Source organism: Oncorhynchus masou, chromosome 18 (assembly GCF_036934945.1).
Source record: "Oncorhynchus masou masou isolate Uvic2021 chromosome 18, UVic_Omas_1.1, whole genome shotgun sequence".
NCBI classification, from domain to species: domain Eukaryota; kingdom Metazoa; phylum Chordata; class Actinopteri; order Salmoniformes; family Salmonidae; genus Oncorhynchus; species Oncorhynchus masou.
Window position 1 is genome coordinate 21,624,284 of NC_088229.1, and position 16,682 is coordinate 21,640,965.

Sequence of the window (16,682 nt, forward strand, 5' to 3'; positions counted from 1 at the left end):
TAATAATCAATAATTTTGCTCTTTATTTAGCCATCTTACATATAACACTTTATTTGTTAATGGAAAATTGTGAATAACTCACCACAGGTTAATTAGAAGGGTGTGCTTGAAAGGATGCATTTAACTCTGCAATGTTGGGTTGTATTGGAGAAAGTCTCAGTCTTAAATAATTTTCCACACACTGTCTGTGCCTGTCTTTAGTTTTCATGCTAGTGAGTGCCGAGAATCCACTCTCACATAGGTATGTGGTTGCAAAGGGCATCCGTGTCTTAACAGCATGACTTGCCAAGGCAGGATACTTTGAGTGCAGCCCAATTCAGAAATCTGGCAGTGGCTTCTGATTAAATTCAATTTTCACAGAACCGCTTGTTGCAATTTTGACGAGGCTCTCTTGTTCAGATATTGGACTGGTGGACTGGAGGCAGGGCATGAAAGGGATAACGAATCCAGTTGTTTGTGTCATACATTTCGGGAAAGTACCTGCGTAATTGCGCACCCAACTCACTCAGGTTCTTCGTGATATCACATTTGACATTGTCCGTAAGCTTGAGTTAATTTGCAGACATAAACCATACAATAATGGAGAGTGTTTCCCTTGTTAATGCAGACAGAGAAGAGCTCCAACTTCTTAATCATAGCCTCAATTTTGTCCCGCACATTGAATATATTTGTGAAGAGTCCCTGTAATCCTAGATTCAGATCATTCAGGTGAAAAACCATCACCCAGATAGGCCAGTCGTGTGAGAAACTCGTCATCATGCGGCGGCCAGACAAGTGAAAATAATGGTCGGTAAAGAAAACTTTAAGCTCAATTTAAAAAAAGACTGGTCAATACTTTGCCCCTTGATAACCAGCGAGCTTCTGTATGTTGTAAAAGCATTACATGGTCGCTGCCCATATCACTGCATAGCGAAGAATACATGAGAGTTCAGGGGCCTTGCTTTAACAAAGTTAACCATTTTCACTGTAGTGTCCAAACGTCTTTCAAGCTGTCAGGTATTCCTTTGGCAACAAGAGGCTCTCGGTGGATGCTGCAGTGTACTCAAGTGGCGTTGGGAGCAACTGCTTGCACGCTTGTTACCACTCCACTATGTCTCCCTGTCATGGCTTTGGTGCCATCAGTGCAGATACCAACACATCTTGACCACCAAAGTCCATTTGATGTCACAAAGCTGTCCTGTTGTCCTGGTTTCCAGTGGTTTGCAGAAGAGGATGTCTTCCTTAATTAATCCCCTATAAACATAACGGACATACAGTTAGTCGGAAGTTTACATACACTTAGGTTGGAGTCATTAAAACTTGTTTTTCAACCACTCCACAAATTTCTTGTTAACATACTATAGTTTTGGCAAGTTGGTTAGGACATCTACTTTGTGCATGACACAAGTAATTTTTCCAACAATCGTTTACAGACAGATTATTTCACTGTATCACAATTCCAGTGGGTCAGACTGTTGACTGTGCCTTTAAACTGCTTGGAAAATTCCAGAAAATTATGTAATGACTTTAGAATCTTCTGTTTGGCTAATTGACATCATTTGAGTCAAGTGGGGGTGTACCTGTGGATGTATTTGAAGGCCTACCTTCCAATTCGGTGTCCTGTGTGAATCTAAGTGTGCGTTCTCTAATTCTCTCCTTCTCTCTCTCGGAGGACCTGAGCCCTAGGACCATGCCCCAGGACTACCTGACATGATGACTCCTTGCTGTCCCCAGTCCACCTGGCCGTGCTGCTGCTCCAGTTTCAACTGTTCTACCTTATTATTATTCGACCATGCTGGTCATTTATGAACATTTGAACATCTTGGCCATGTTCTGTTATAATCTCCACCCGGCACAGCCGGAAGAGGACTGGCCACCCCACATATGCTCTCTCTAATTCTCTTTCTTTCTCTCTCTCGGAGGACCTGAGCCCTAGGACCATGCCCCAGGACTACCTGACATGATGACTCCTTGCTGTCCCCAGTCCACCTGGCCGTGCTGCTGCTCCAGTTTCAACTGTTCTGCCTTATTATTATTCGACCATGCTGGTCATTTATGAACATTTGAACATCTTGGCCATGTTCTGTTATAATCTCTACCCGGCACAGCCAGAAGAGGACTGGCCACCCCACATAGCCTGGTTCCTCTCTAGGTTTCTTCCTAGGTTTTGGCCTTTCTAGGGAGTTTTTCCTAACCACCGTGTTTCTACACCTGCATTGCTTGCTGTTTGGGGTTTTAGGCTGGGTTTCTGTACAGCACTTTGAGATATCAGCTGATGTACGAAGGGCTATATAAATAAATTTGATTTGATTTGAGTGTCACTGCACAGCTATTTTCAGATGTTAGATCGGGTTCAAGTCCGGACCCTGGCTGGGCCATTCAAGGACATTCAGTGACTTGTCCAGAAGCCACTCTTGCGTTGTCTTGGCTGTGTGCTTAGGGTCGTTGTCCTATTGGAAGCTGAACCTTCTCCCCACTCTGAGGTCCTGAGCGCTCTGGAGCAGGTTTTCGTCAAGGATCTCTCTGCACTTAGCGCCATTAATCTTTCTCTCGATCTTGACTAGTCTCCCAGTCCCTGTCACTACCACCATGTTTCCCCGTAGGGATGGTGCCAGGTTCCCTCCAGACGTGACACTTGGCATTCAGGCCAAAGTATTCAGTCTTGGTTTCATCAGTCCAGATAATCTTGTGTCTCATGATCTGAGATTCCTTTAGGTGCCTTTTGGCAAACTCCAAGCGGGCTTTCATGTACCTTTTATTGAGGAGTGGCTTCCGGCTGGCCACTCTACCATAAAGGTCTGATTGATGGTGTGCTGCAGAGAGGGTTGTCCTTCTGGAAGATTCTCCCATCTCCACAGAGGAACTCTGGAGCTCTGTCAGAGTGACCATCAGGTTCTTGGTCACTCCCCGACCAAGGCCCTTCTTCCCCGATAGCTCAGTTTGGCCGGGCGCCAGATCTAGGAAGAGTCTTGGTGGTTCTAAACTTCTCCCATTTAAGAATAATGGAGGCCACTGTGATCTTGGGGACCTTCAATGCTGCAGAAATGTTTTGGTACCCTTCCTCAGATCTGTGCCTCGACACAATCATGTTTCGGAGCTCTACAGACAATTCCTTCAACCTCATGGCTTGGGTTTTGCTTTGACATGCACTGTCAACTGTGGGACCTTATATAGACAGATGTGTGCCTTTCCAAATCATGTCCAATCAATTGAATTGACCAAATTTGGACTCCAAGTCTAGTTGTAGAAACATCTCAAAGATGATCAGTGGAAACAGAATGCACCTGAGCTCAATTTCAAGTCTTATAGAGAAGGGTTGGAATACTTATGTAAATAAGGTATTTCTGTTTTTTAATTTTAATAAATGTGCTACAATTTCTAAAAACATGTTTTCGCTTTGTCATTATCTGGTATTGTGTGTAAATGGATTAAATATAAAAATCAATTTTAGAATTAGGTTGTAAAGTAACAAAATGTGGAAAAGGGAAGGTGTCTGAATACTTTCCGAATGCACTGTAATAATGAAATGACATTTTACATAATGAGGGGGAGAAAAAGGGAGAGGCAGAGCAGGAGTAGGTGGATGAATGACTCACTGTAATGTCATGGTTGAGATTCTAACAGACAGACCTCCCCCCAGCTTACTGCAGAAGGCATGGCAGGAGAAAAACAGGGGCTCCAGGTCCTCGCAGCAGGGGTTTCTCAAGGCAAAGTAATCTACCATATCCGGGAGCATGGACCTACATGAATAATAAGAGACTGGCTCGCAAATCAGACCACACGCAGATATTGCACCAAACACTGTCTGGGTGAATCGATTGAAGTGTAAAACAGTTTATATTAGTCAACTGGCCAAGTGTCAAATCAGCATATCAGAATATTCAACTCTTGACAGGCTGTCATGAGGAGTTATGAATGAAGTATGCCCCTAGTCACACAAGTCAGCATTGTGTGTGTGTTTAGAGTCATTCAAAGTGACAGAGGCAGAGACAGAACTGGAGCAGAGTGCAGTTCAAAGCGGAGACATGGCCCTGAGCCAAAGTCTTGGCCTTCTAACTGCAGTGTGCTGACTCACCAAGGCAGCAGGAACATGGTTGCCAAGCTGAATCCTAACATCACACACATGGTCACAAAGACAGGCAGGTTATTGGGTACACAAGCTATGATTGTTACAGCTGGGATGAAGAGCTATAAATAAATACAAAAACATTGTAAGTCTCAAATAGTAAGTATTTCTGCATAAACATTGTCATAAAGGGAGAAACAATGTTATGCTCACAGATAGGCCGATGAAGAGTGTGGTCTTTTTCCCAACTCGTACCAGGATTGCCTGCCACAGTGGAACAGCTGTAATGGCTGTTATCTGTTAGGACGAAGAAACAAACAATATCAAACAACAAGAGGATGTCTTGTGGCTGTAGTTTTCCCTTAAATAAGGAAATGACAGAGGTTAGCTTCCAGCTACACATAAATATATCACATCATAAAGAGTATGATATGCCGGATTAGATAACAATTGTGTTCTGTTACCTATATATTGGGCCAATTTGCAGTCAAGAGGGTGTGGTGTGTGTGATATGACTATGTGTGAGGTCGACGGAACTGAACAGAACTGTCTTACCAGCAGAGCCAGGAGAAGGTGTTGGAACTGGGCCCCAAGCCCAGCTACATGGGTACAGAACAGTGCAAAATTCCCCAAAGACATCTAAAAGGGACAAATGTGCATTAGCTGATTCAAGATGTATTAGTTGATTTATTTAGATGCAGCCCAGGCTAGGATTTACCTGAAAGGCAAGTGCAGCAAAGAGGAGGCCAAGGACCAGTCGTTGGTAAGGAATGTGGCACACTAACATCTTTAGAGTGGTGAGATAGGACAGACGCACTCTTGCCAGACTATAGAGGGGAGCTGGAGACAAAATCAGAGAGAGGTATTGGTGCCCACTTCCAGAACTAGACTCTTGAACACATTCTACTAAACCTTGACCTCTCCTGTGCTTTACTCTGGCAGTTCGAAACTGACCCCTCTCTAACCCTAATTCTAGTGTTCTGACCCTTGACTCACCCTGCTGCTCCTTCATCCCCAAGAAGAGGACCAGGCAGCAGAGGAAGAACAGCCTGCCTATGACCAGCGCTGAGGTCAGGAAAGCCTTACGCTAGGGAAAGAAACCTCACAGGTAAGCAAAGCTACACAAGCACAAATGATTCCCATGTATGCATTATGCACAAAAACACCTAGGTCTATGGGTAAACAAACAAGACAAATGCACATACTTGAAATGCAAAAACACAAATGGATGCAAGTACATGCACGCACACACACACATGCACACACACATGCACACACACACTAAGAACAGTTAATTACTGTGTAATGTGATATCCCTGGGACTAGGTAAGTTCACTTCCACTGACAAAGAAATTCTGCTAAACTAACATAGTAGAGGAGTGTTATGTCCTTCAGTGTGTGTGTGTCATTGCTGGGTTAGGTTAGTGTTTGTAACTGGAGAGCAGTTACTTGTACCATGCCCTGCTGTGTAACTCATAATGGTAGTACCATGGCCTGTGGTGTGACTCATAGTGGTAGTACCGTGGCCTGTTGTGTAACTGTCTGTGGCGCAGGGGTGTCAAGCTGTTGACAGGCTGCAGCCCTCTCTGTGTTGTATACAGCCACAACCTGACCCTGAATTGCTGAGGCCACCAGCATCGCCAGCAATTCCACACTCATCCCTATCACATAGACAGGGAGAGAAATAGACAGACCAAGGGACTGATGAAGCTGAAAAAAAAACAACAACTAAGAAATGTATGATTTTATCAATTTTTACTGTATTCCATTCATCATTATAAGATGGAATACGAGAGAGAGTGGATGTCAAGCTCTTACTGTAGGCTGTGGTAGATTCTCGGTCTCTCTGGTCTCCACCCAAAAACATGCTCAGCGAAAGATAGGGCACATTAAAACACTGTCAGGAGATAGACACAGAAACCATGGTGATGGTGCAAAAAAAGGGACATGTGATACTGTACTGTGAGTCAATAATTGCACCTTGTAACCATGGACACGCTGACACAGGAAGAGTATGGCACACAGTAACCCTAAAGGAAAGTGGTCATTATCAAGAGGGAGCGATGATAATCCTGCAGAGATCAGGCTACAGAAAGCAGCTAAGTGATTTGTTTGGGATACATACAGTAGTAATGATAAGATAAGTGGTCCTCTGTAGCTCAGTTGGTAGAGCATGGCTTTTGCAACGCCAGAATAATGGTCTCGATTCCCAGGCCCATGTGTGAAAAATGTATGCACACATGACTAAATCACTTTCGATAAATGTGTCTGCGGGTTTAGCCGGGGTAGGCCATCATTGTAAATAAAAATTTGTTCTTAACTGACTTGCCTAGTTAAATAAAGGTTAAATAATTGTTTTATTTTATTTTTGTATATATATTATTTTACAGAAATGGAGCAAGGCAAGCAAGGGTTGAGGATGTAGACTAGAGGATTAAGACTTGGAGATGGGGCTGAGTGGTCATACTGTATGTGAAGAAAGAGAAGAACAGCCTTGATGTTAACAGGTTGAAATGTCTCATCCAGCGGATGAAATTGTAGATCTTACAGTCATGAGGGTCTCAAACAGGCAGCTTGCTGTGAGGTACCAGGGAACACTGAAGGCTTGAGACATGGAGCCTTGGGGCATGAACCACAGCAGGACATAGGAGAGGACCCCAAAAGGCATAGCGAGAACCACCCTGAAAAACACAAAAATACAGAAAGGGATGCTCTGAGAAGGACAGCAAGAATGGATTGCACTGGCCAAAATCAATTTAAAAATGGAAGAGGTATTATTGAGATCCACTGACCATGGCATGAGTTTGCCAATGGGTGTCAAGCTACTGCGGCTCACCAAGTACCCCACCAGTGGGTCTGTTACAGCATCCCAGGCCCGACTCACAAACAGGATCAGAGAAACATAGAAGGCCTCGATCTGCAAAAGAGCAAGGTACAGACGGGACTCAGACACCCCTCAGACCCTGGTTCTTCTCTAGGTTTCTTCCTAGGTTCCTGCCTTTCTAAGGAGTTTTTCCTATCCACCGTGTTTCTACATCTGCATTGCTTGTCGTTTGGGCTTTTAGGCTGCAGATGTAAAAAGGGCTTTATAAATAAATGTGATTGATTTGATTGAGACAGAGATCAGCCTAGAGAGGTTACACAGACAGACATGAGACACTGGACTGGACTGGACTGGAGGGACGGACAGACTGGACTGACAGACAGACAGACAGACAGACAGACAGACAGACAATGAGTAACATTACTGACCTGTACAACATTTAGCAGGAAAATATGTAAGGAGAAGCCAATGGCAGCAGTAGTAATCTGATATGGCACACCTCCCCCGGCATAGCACAGCTTCCTGGACAGAGGAATCCCTGCCCGACGCTACAGTGATCGGATATATTACAAAGACACATACAAATTGGTCAGACATGCTTGAGAGAGAGCGCGAGAGATTGTTATTAAATTACTCTTCAAGGTCTGTAGTTGATCTGTCAAAGTATGGAAGCAGCCCATCCTTTGGAATTAGGACTCTCCCATGGTTACAGTCCACTCCAGATCACCATTTACTCCTCGACGGGGTAAAACTTCAACATCTTTCTCTACTTCTGACTAGACATTTACATCATTTACATTTAAGTCATTTGGCAGTAAACAAACTACGAGTATCTGGTAACAATGAACACATGCACACACATTCGTGCTGTGCGTGCACACGTCTTAATCCCTTGTGACATTGGACTCCTACCGAACAACCCTGGCCCTTTGAAAGTGAGAAACTCCTGTCGCGGTCTATTTCAGCCCTGTGAACCCACCCATTAAAGTACTACATTGTTTTAACACAAACAGGTGTTAAAACCCCTGTAAATTGAAGCCTTTAGATCGCAATATCTATTGTTTTAAGATGGTCATAAAATGTATCATTTACGATTTTGAAAGGTTACAGTACCGTTCAAAAGTTTGGGGTCACTTAGAAATGCCCTTGTTTTTGAAAGAAAACCAAGTTTTTTTGTCCATTGAATAACATAAAATGTATCAGAAATGGTCATTAAAATGTAAATGACTATTGTAGCTGGAATTCTGATTTCTTTTTGAATATTTTGGGCAACCATCACTCCTGTGTTCCAATAGGTATAAAAGTTTATCATTTTGCTAATTGATCATTAGAAAACCCTTTTACCGTTCAACTGAAAAGTTTGGGGTCACTTAGAAATGCCCTTGTTTTTGAAAGAAAACCAAGTTTTTTTGTCCATTGAATAACATAAAATTTATCAGAAATACAGTGTAGACATTGAAGAGTGAAGAGGCGACTCCGGGATGCTGGCCTTCTTGGCAGAGTTCCTCTGTCCAGTGTCTGTGTTCTTTTTCCCATCTTAATCTTTTCTTTTTATTGGCCAGTCTGAGATATGGCTTTTTCTTTGAAACTCTGCTTAGAAGGCAAGCATCTCAGAGTCGCCTCTTCACTGTTGACGTTGAAACCGTTGAGGAAGTACAGTTCCCGCTCAGCCCAGTCAAAACTGTTCGCTGCTCTGGCCCCCAATGGTGGAACAAACTCCCTCACGACGCCAGGACAGCGGAGTCAATCACCACCTTCCGGAGACACCTGAAACCCCACCTCTTCAAGGAATACCTAGGATGATGGCCTAATCCGTTCCCCCCCCTTAATGATTTAGATGCACTATTTAAAGTGGCTGTTCCACTGGATGTCAGAAGGTGAATTCACCTATTTGTAAGTCGCTCTGGATAAGAGCGTCTGCTAAATGACTTAAATGTAAATGTTTTGCGGGTACATAAACTGAAATTAGGTGCCATTTATTGGTAGCTAAAATTTGAACAGTTCGCCTAATTTCAGTTTGTTACAAAACAAGCAAGTAAAGTGTAAATAACGATTGTATTATCTAAACCGCTGTGAAATATATTTCCCATAACAATTTTTTTTCAACTGTTTGAAGCTGGTGTATAAAACCGAAAGTAAAAAAGGTAAAAAGTAAACATAAAAACAGGAAGTGTAAAAATTGTGCATATAGAACAGATCTTCTTAGACTTGCTTTCAATGAAAATGGCAGATCTATAAAACTCACATTTCTATGTGAATTTTGTTGGGTGAATTTTTGTACATATTTTTAAATATTTTTTTGTTTAGCTCACAGTCCATTGCAAGAAGAAGATAGAGAAGGAATGAAATGCTTTTGAAAAATATATTAATTGTTTCTCACTATAGATCATGAAATGCTCATGTTCAAATGGAGTAAAAACAGCATGGTGGGTGTAGCGGCTACTGTAGCCTACGGGTATGATACACTACCACAGGATGCCGTGCGGTGAAACACCACTTCCCATTCATTTCAATGGAAGGAAAGCTGTGAGAAGTGGAGAGTGCGGGCAACCTATGGCGGTGCGAAGGTGGTGTGGGAGGTGATGAGAAAGATAAGCTTTTCCCAAGTTTATGCAAATCACCAGCGGTGACCACTGGGCAATGTCCAATCATATCGAGTTGTTCCCATGACAAATTTGACGCTATGCACCCCCAAGGCTGGAAACCTTCTTTAGCAAAGATGCCTGACAAAAATACTATAATGGAAGCAAATGTAAGTGATTATAACATCATAACGAATCATGCAAAAAAAAAAGATAGTTAATATAGAGACAAACTATTATGCATATTTTTTTATCATAAAGTTAATTTACAAAAATCACGATTTAGCAAGCTAGCTGACGAGCTAACATTAGCAGACTATCTTTATGGGCGTTGGGAGTATGAAATCTGGTTGTTTAATGTTTTAGAGACTCCTGAAACAACCAGGAAACCAGGCTGTCATCTTGTGAAACAGTGGATGTAAAGAATCTAGCTAGCTAAAGCATTTACTGCAAATTGAATGTACAATTTTGTAAGCTTGCCTTGCTGATACAGTGGGGAAGTGTACCTATGATAAGAATTACAGACCTCTACATGCTTTGTAAGTAGGAAAACCTGCAAAATCGGCAGTGATTCAAATACTTGTTCTCCCCACTGTATATGCCATGCAATGCAGATAGATTAGTAATGTAGCTAGCTATGTTCTTGCTTATTGTGCAGTGGAGGATAAACATACTTGTAGGCCTATAGATGTGCGGCTATCTAGCCAATCTGTGTATGAACCCAAAAGTTTGGTATACATATTAGTTCAGAACCTAGCTATGAACCTCAGCTATCATAGCCAGTTGTATCAACTTCAAAACACTCTAAATTACATTAATGAAGCCTATGAATTGAGTAGAATATAATAGAACTATGTGCCAAGGATGCAAGTTGTATATACATGTAGTTATTACCATGCATGAGATCCCCACATTGTTAATATATTCACTGATCATGTACTCTACCTTGGCAAATAAAGGTGCAGTTCAGGTATAAATGTCTTTGATTATTTTTCAGTCATATCCAATACCAGGAGTATCAAATTCCAGTCTTTGAATGATGCTTTGTCTGCATGTATTACAATTATACAGTGTTTACCAATCTTGGTCCAGGGACATCAATGGTTACACATTGTAACTAATAGACTAGAAACAGGATTTAAAATGCTGATTTGTAATTCATATATACAGAAATATATTATTTTTTAAACAGTACACTACACTTCCTATGCATCATGTAAATACTCTAAAACCAGTTAATCTCAATATCTAATGATCTTCATCTGCATTGATCTGATAAACACAGGATAGGTGTAGTATTTCATCAAATGAGAGACTTAATTTCAACCAGTAGAGAATGTGAAACGCTTTATTGAAAGAAGTTCATTATCCAAGTGTTATAAGTACACGCATTATAAATATTATAATTGTCATATTATAAATACAAGTTCAATCTGTACTTCAATGCACATTTGTTGTGCATTATAAAAACAGGAAGAAAGAGGTGGTGAGAGAGGTGTAAAAGACAGGGAAAGAGGTAAGAACTTAGGAGCAGGGAAGGGAGAAAATGATTAATGAATAACAGTGCTACCCAAATATTCTCTCAGTTTATCACAATCTCTAGTCGACCCAAAGGTTATCTTAAAAGTGGGTGAGGTGGCAATGATGGGACTGGGGGTTGGCATCCTCTCTCACATCAAAACATACAGTGCCTTGCGAAAGTATTCGGCCCCCTTGAACTTTGCGACCTTTTGCCACATTTCAGGCTTCAAACATAAAGATATAAAACTGTATTTTTTTGTGAAGAATCACCAACAAGTGGGACACAATCATGAAGTGGAACGACATTTATTGGATATTTCAAACTTTTTGAACAAATCAAAAACTGGAAAATTGGGAGTGCAAAATTATTCAGCCCCTTTACTTTCAGTGCAGCAAACTCTCTCCAGAAGTTCAGTGAGGATCTCTGAATGATCCAATGTTGACCTAAATGACTAATGATGATAAATACAATCCACCTGTGTGTAATCAAGTCTCCGTATAAATGCACCTGCACTGTGATAGTCTCAGAGGTCCATTAAAAGCGCAGAGATCATCATGAAGAACAAGGAACACACCAGGCAGGTCCGAGATACTGTTGTGAAGAAGTTTAAAGCCGGATTTGGATACAAAAAGATTTCCCAAGCTTTAAACATCCCAAGGAGCACTGTGCAAGCGATAATATTGAAATGGAAGGAGTATCAGACCACTGCAAATCTACCAAGACCTGGCCGTTCCTCTAAACTTTCAGCTCATACAAGAAGACTGATCAGAGATGCAGCCAAGAGGCCTATGATCACCCTGGATGAACTGCAGAGATCTACAGCTGAGGTGGGAGACTCTGTCCATAGGACAACAATCAGTCGTATATTGCACAAATCTGGCCTTTATGGAAGAGTGGCAAGAAGAAAGCCATTTCTTAAAGATATCCATAAAAAGTGTTGTTTAAAGTTTGCCACAAGCCACCTGGGAGACACACCAAACATGTGGAAGAAGGTGCTCTGGTCAGATGAAACCAAAATTGAACTTTTTGGCAACAATGCAAAACGTTATGTTTGGCGTAAAAGCAACACAGCTCATCACCCTGAACACACCATCCCCACTGTCAAACATGGTGGTGGCGGCATCATGGTTTGGGCCTGCTTTTCTTCAGCAGGGACAGGGAAGATGGTTAAAATATCCAATAAATGTCGTTCAACTTCATGATTGTGTCCCACTTGTTGTTGATTCTTCACAAAAAAATACAGTTTTATATCTTTATGTTTGAAGCCTGAAATGTGGCAAAAGGTCGCAAAGTTCAAGGGGGCCGAATACTTTCGCAAGGCACTGTATCTGCGGACGACAGATGTAAAGAGAGATAGAAAAAATTACAAACATGGCTCAAACATGCTAACATTGTTAGTCATCATAATAATCAGGAGGTGAAATGCAAAACTGACCTTGATTCATTAACTCTGGGACTACTGCATCTCTATCTGTATTTCAATGTAAAGCATCTCTTTAATAATACTTCCTGTTGACCTGAACAAGTGACCTCTCACCTCTGATCATGCTGTGCCCTCTATGTAGCCAGTTCAGATGCGGGAGGGGTTCATCGACACAGCTGATATAACCTAGAATATTTAGGGAGAAGATGAGAGAGGGATGAAGTGAAGGAGAGAGACTTATTGAGAAAATAATGTAGTTAAAGAGACAGCGTTCAACAGGAATCTGTGTGTGTGGGCACACTAAGTGGCTGCAGAGTACTTCATGCTGAAAAACATGAACGGACACACAGGCACAAACAATATAGCGTAGTTATAGAAATAATGAAGTGTCTTACTATTCTCCATGGTTGGCCATCTTGCCTATTCTTTGAAGGGGATAGGAGCCATAGTTCTACACCTGAGCCTGCTTACTGCACAACAATCCACCAATCAGATTGATACGACACACGACAGAGATGGCCGCCTCGCTTCGCGTTCCTAGGAAACTATGCATTTTTTAGTTTTTTACGTGTTATTTCTTACATTAGTACCCCAGGTCATCTTAGGTTTCATTACATACAGTCGAGAAGAACTACTGAATATAAGATCAGCGTCAACTCACCATCAGTATGACCAAGAATATGACTTTTCGAAGTGGATCCTGTGTTCTGCCTTTCAACCAGGACAATGGAATGGATCCCAGCCGGCGACCCAAAAAAACGACTTCGTAAAAGAGGGAAACGAGGCGGTCTTCTGGTCAGACTATGGAGACGGGCACATCGTGCCCCACTCCCTAGCATTCTTCTCGCCAATGTCCAGTCTCTTGACAACAAGGTTGATGAAATCCGAGCAGGGGTAGCATTCCAGAGGGACATCAGAGACTGTAAAGTTCTTTGCTTCACGGAAACATGGCTCACTGGAGAGACGCTTTCGGAGGCGGTGCAGCCAGCGGGTTTCTCCACGCATCGTGCCGACAGAAACAAACACCTTTCTGGTAAGAAGAGGGGCGGGGGGCGCATGCCTTATGGCTAACGAGACGTGGTGTGATCACAGAAACATACAGGATCTCAAATCCTTCTGTTCACCTGATTTAGAATTCCTCACAATCAAATGTAGACCGCATTATCTACCAAGAGAATTCTCTTCGATTATAATCACAGCCGTATATATTCCCCCCAAGCAGACACATCGATGGCTCTGAACAAACTTTATTTGACTCTTTGCAAACTGGAATCCATACATCCTGAGGCTGCATTCATTGTAGCTGGGGATTTTAACAAGGCTAATCTGAAAACAAGACTCCCTAAAATGTATCAGCATATCGACTGCGCCACCAGGGCTGGCAAAACCTTGGATTATTGTTATTCGAACTTCCGCAACGCATATAAGGCCCTGCCCCGCCCCCCTTTCGGAAAAGCTGACCACGACTCCATTTTGCTGATCCCTGCCTACAGACAGAAACTAAAACAAGAAGCTCCCACGCTGAGGTCTGTCCAACGCTGGTCTGACCAAGCTGATTCCACACTCCAAGACTGCTTCCATCATGTGGACTGGGACATGTTTCGTATTGCGTCAGGCAACAACATTGACGAATACGCTGATTCGGTGTGCGAGTTCATTAGAACGTGCGTTGAAGATGTCGTTCCCATAGCAACGATTAAAACATTCCCTAACCAGAAACCGTGGATTGATGGCAGCATTCGCGTGAAACTGAAAGCGCGAACCACTGCTTTTAATCAGGGCAAGGTGACTGGTAATATGACTGAATACAAACAGTGCAGCTATTCCCTCCATAAGGCTATCAAACAAGCTAAGCGTCAGTATAGAGACAAAGTAGAATCTCAATTCAACGGCTCAGACACAAGAGGTATGTGGCAGGGTCTACAGTCAATCACGGACTACAGGAAGAAATCCAGCCCAGTCACGGACCAGGATGTCTTGCTCCCAGGCAGACTAAATAACTTTTGTGCCCGCTTTGAGGACAATACAGTGCCACTGACACGGCCTGCAACGGAAACATGCGGTCTCTCCTTCACTGCAGCCGAGGTGAGTAAAACATTTAAACGTGTTAACCCTCGCAAGGCTGCAGGCCCAGACGGCATCCCCAGCCGCGCCCTCAGAGCATGCGCAGACCAGCTGGCTGGTGTGTTTACGGACATATTCAATCAATCCCTATACCAGTCTGCTGTTCCCACATGCTTCAAGAGGGCCACCATTGTTCCTGTTCCCAAGAAAGCCAAGGTAACTGAGCTAAACGACTACCGCCCCGTAGCACTCACTTCCGTCATCATGAAGTGCTTTGAGAGACTAGTCAAGGACCATATCACCTCCACCCTACCTGACACCCTAGACCCACTCCAATTTGCTTACCGCCCAAATAGGTCCACAGATGACGCAATCTCAACCACACTGCACACTGCCCTAACCCATCTGGACAAGAGGAATACCTATATGAGAATGCTGTTCATCGACTACAGCTCGGCATTCAACACCATAGTACCCTCCAAGCTCGTCATCAAGCTCGAGACCCTGGTTCTCGACCCCGCCCTGTGCAACTGGGTACTGGACTTCCTGACGGGCCGCCCCCAGGTGGTGAGGGTAGGCAACAACATCTCCACCTCGCTGATCCTCAACACTGGGGCCCCACAAGGGTGCATTCTGAGCCCTCTCCTGTACTCCCTGTTCACCCACGACTGCGCGGCAACGCACGCCTCCAACTCAATTATCAAGTTTGTGGACGACACAACAGTGGTAGGCTTGATTACCAACAACGACGAGACGGCCTACAGGGAGGAGGTGAGGGCCCTCGGAGTGTGGTGTCAGGACAATAACCTCACACTCAACGTCAACAAAACTAAGGAGATGATTGTGGACTTCAGGAAACAGCAGAGGGTACACCCCCTATCCACATCGATGGAACAGTAGTGGAGAGGGTAGTAAGTTTTAAGTTCCTCGGCATACACATCACAGACAAACTGAATTGGTCCACTCACACAGACAGCATCGTGAAGAAGGCGCAGCAGCGCCTCTTCAACCTCAGGAGGCTGAAGAAATTCGGCTTGTCACCAAAAGCACTCACCAACTTCTACAGATGCACAATCGAGAGCATCCTGGCGGGCTGTATCACCGCCTGGTACGGCAACTGCTCCGCCCACAACCGTAAGGCTCTCCAGAGGGTAGTGAGGTCTGCACAACGTATCACCGGGGACAAACTACCTGCCCTCCAGGACACCTACACCACCCGATGTTACAGGAAGGCCATAAAGATCATCAAGGACAACACCCACCCGAGCCACTGCCTGTTCACCCCGCTATCATCCAAAAGGCGAGGTCAGTACAGGTGCATCAAAGCTGGGACCGAGAGACTGAAAAACAGCTTCTATCTCAAGGCCATCAGACTGTTAAACAGCAACCACTAACATTGAGTGGCTGCTGCCAACACACTGACTCAACTCCAGCCACTTTAATAATGGGAATTGATGGGAAAGGATGTAAAATGTATCACTAGCCACTTTAAACAATGCTACCTAATATAATGTTTACATACCCTACATTATTCATCTTATATGTATACGTATATACTGTACTCTATCATCTACTGCATCCTTATGTAATACATGTATCACTAGCCACTTTAACTATGCCACTTTGTTTACATACTCATCTCATATGTATATACTGTACTCGATACCATCTACTGTATCTTGCCTATGCTGCTCTGCACCATCACTCATTCATATCTTTATGTACATATTCTTTATCCCCTTACACTGTGTATAAGAAATTAGTTTTGGAATTGTTAGTTAGATTACTTGTTGGTTATTACTGCATTGTCAGAACTGGAAGCACAGCATTTCGCTACACTCGCATTAACATCTGCTAACCATGTGTATGTGACAAATAAAATTTGATTTGATTTTGAGTCTGTAGGTGTGGGTTAAAGTGTCTAATTGTTCTACATTTTTTCAACATGGGTCATTTAAAATAGCCTGTTTTTCTACAGACATCACACCCTTACCTAAACAGCACCCTCATCTGAGAAGTAAAAATCAAAGGGAGAGAAACTGGACATTTAATAACTGCAGTTGGCACAGTTAAGTAAATGGAAGAATACTCTTATTGCAATGTGAATGGCTCTTAAAAGAGCCTTTCATTGTGCATAGTGTAGTCTACGGTGATGCCAGGGAACAGCACCCTCTTCGAAGAAGTGGGAGGTGAAGATCTCCTGCACACGGATCGCCTCTCTT

The 16,682-nt window shown here is 43.1% G+C and overlaps 2 protein-coding genes across 7 annotated transcripts in view; both read right to left on the reverse strand.

Moving 5' to 3' along the window:
• LOC135559327 (sodium-dependent lysophosphatidylcholine symporter 1-like) overlaps positions 1-16,682 on the reverse strand; it is a 21,486-nt gene continuing 4,804 nt past the window's right edge. Inside the window, exons 2-13 of the mRNA XM_064993506.1 lie at positions 7,298-7,417; positions 6,838-6,962; positions 6,594-6,726; positions 5,864-5,942; positions 5,567-5,706; positions 5,042-5,132; positions 4,764-4,885; positions 4,601-4,684; positions 4,259-4,342; positions 4,055-4,167; positions 3,576-3,719; positions 1-1,233 (exon numbers count right to left, since the gene is read on the reverse strand). Of these exons, the coding sequence (XP_064849578.1) occupies positions 1,119-1,233; positions 3,576-3,719; positions 4,055-4,167; positions 4,259-4,342; positions 4,601-4,684; positions 4,764-4,885; positions 5,042-5,132; positions 5,567-5,706; positions 5,864-5,942; positions 6,594-6,726; positions 6,838-6,962; positions 7,298-7,417 (1,350 nt within the window). The 3' untranslated portion in view covers positions 1-1,118. The remainder of the gene's footprint in view (positions 1,234-3,575; positions 3,720-4,054; positions 4,168-4,258; positions 4,343-4,600; positions 4,685-4,763; positions 4,886-5,041; positions 5,133-5,566; positions 5,707-5,863; positions 5,943-6,593; positions 6,727-6,837; positions 6,963-7,297; positions 7,418-16,682) is intronic.
• The window catches only part of LOC135504208 (protein FAM110A-like), a 23,455-nt gene continuing 14,102 nt past the window's right edge, over positions 7,330-16,682 (reverse strand). For 5 of the 6 annotated variants that reach the window (XR_010450104.1, XR_010450103.1, XR_010450102.1 and 2 more), the window contains 2 exons: positions 12,511-12,582; positions 7,330-7,417 (listed from right to left, as the gene is read on the reverse strand). The gene's annotated coding sequence lies outside the window, so the exon portion shown is untranslated. The remainder of the gene's footprint in view (positions 7,418-12,510; positions 12,583-16,682) is intronic. The other variant, XR_010450106.1, reaches the window with a different exon arrangement.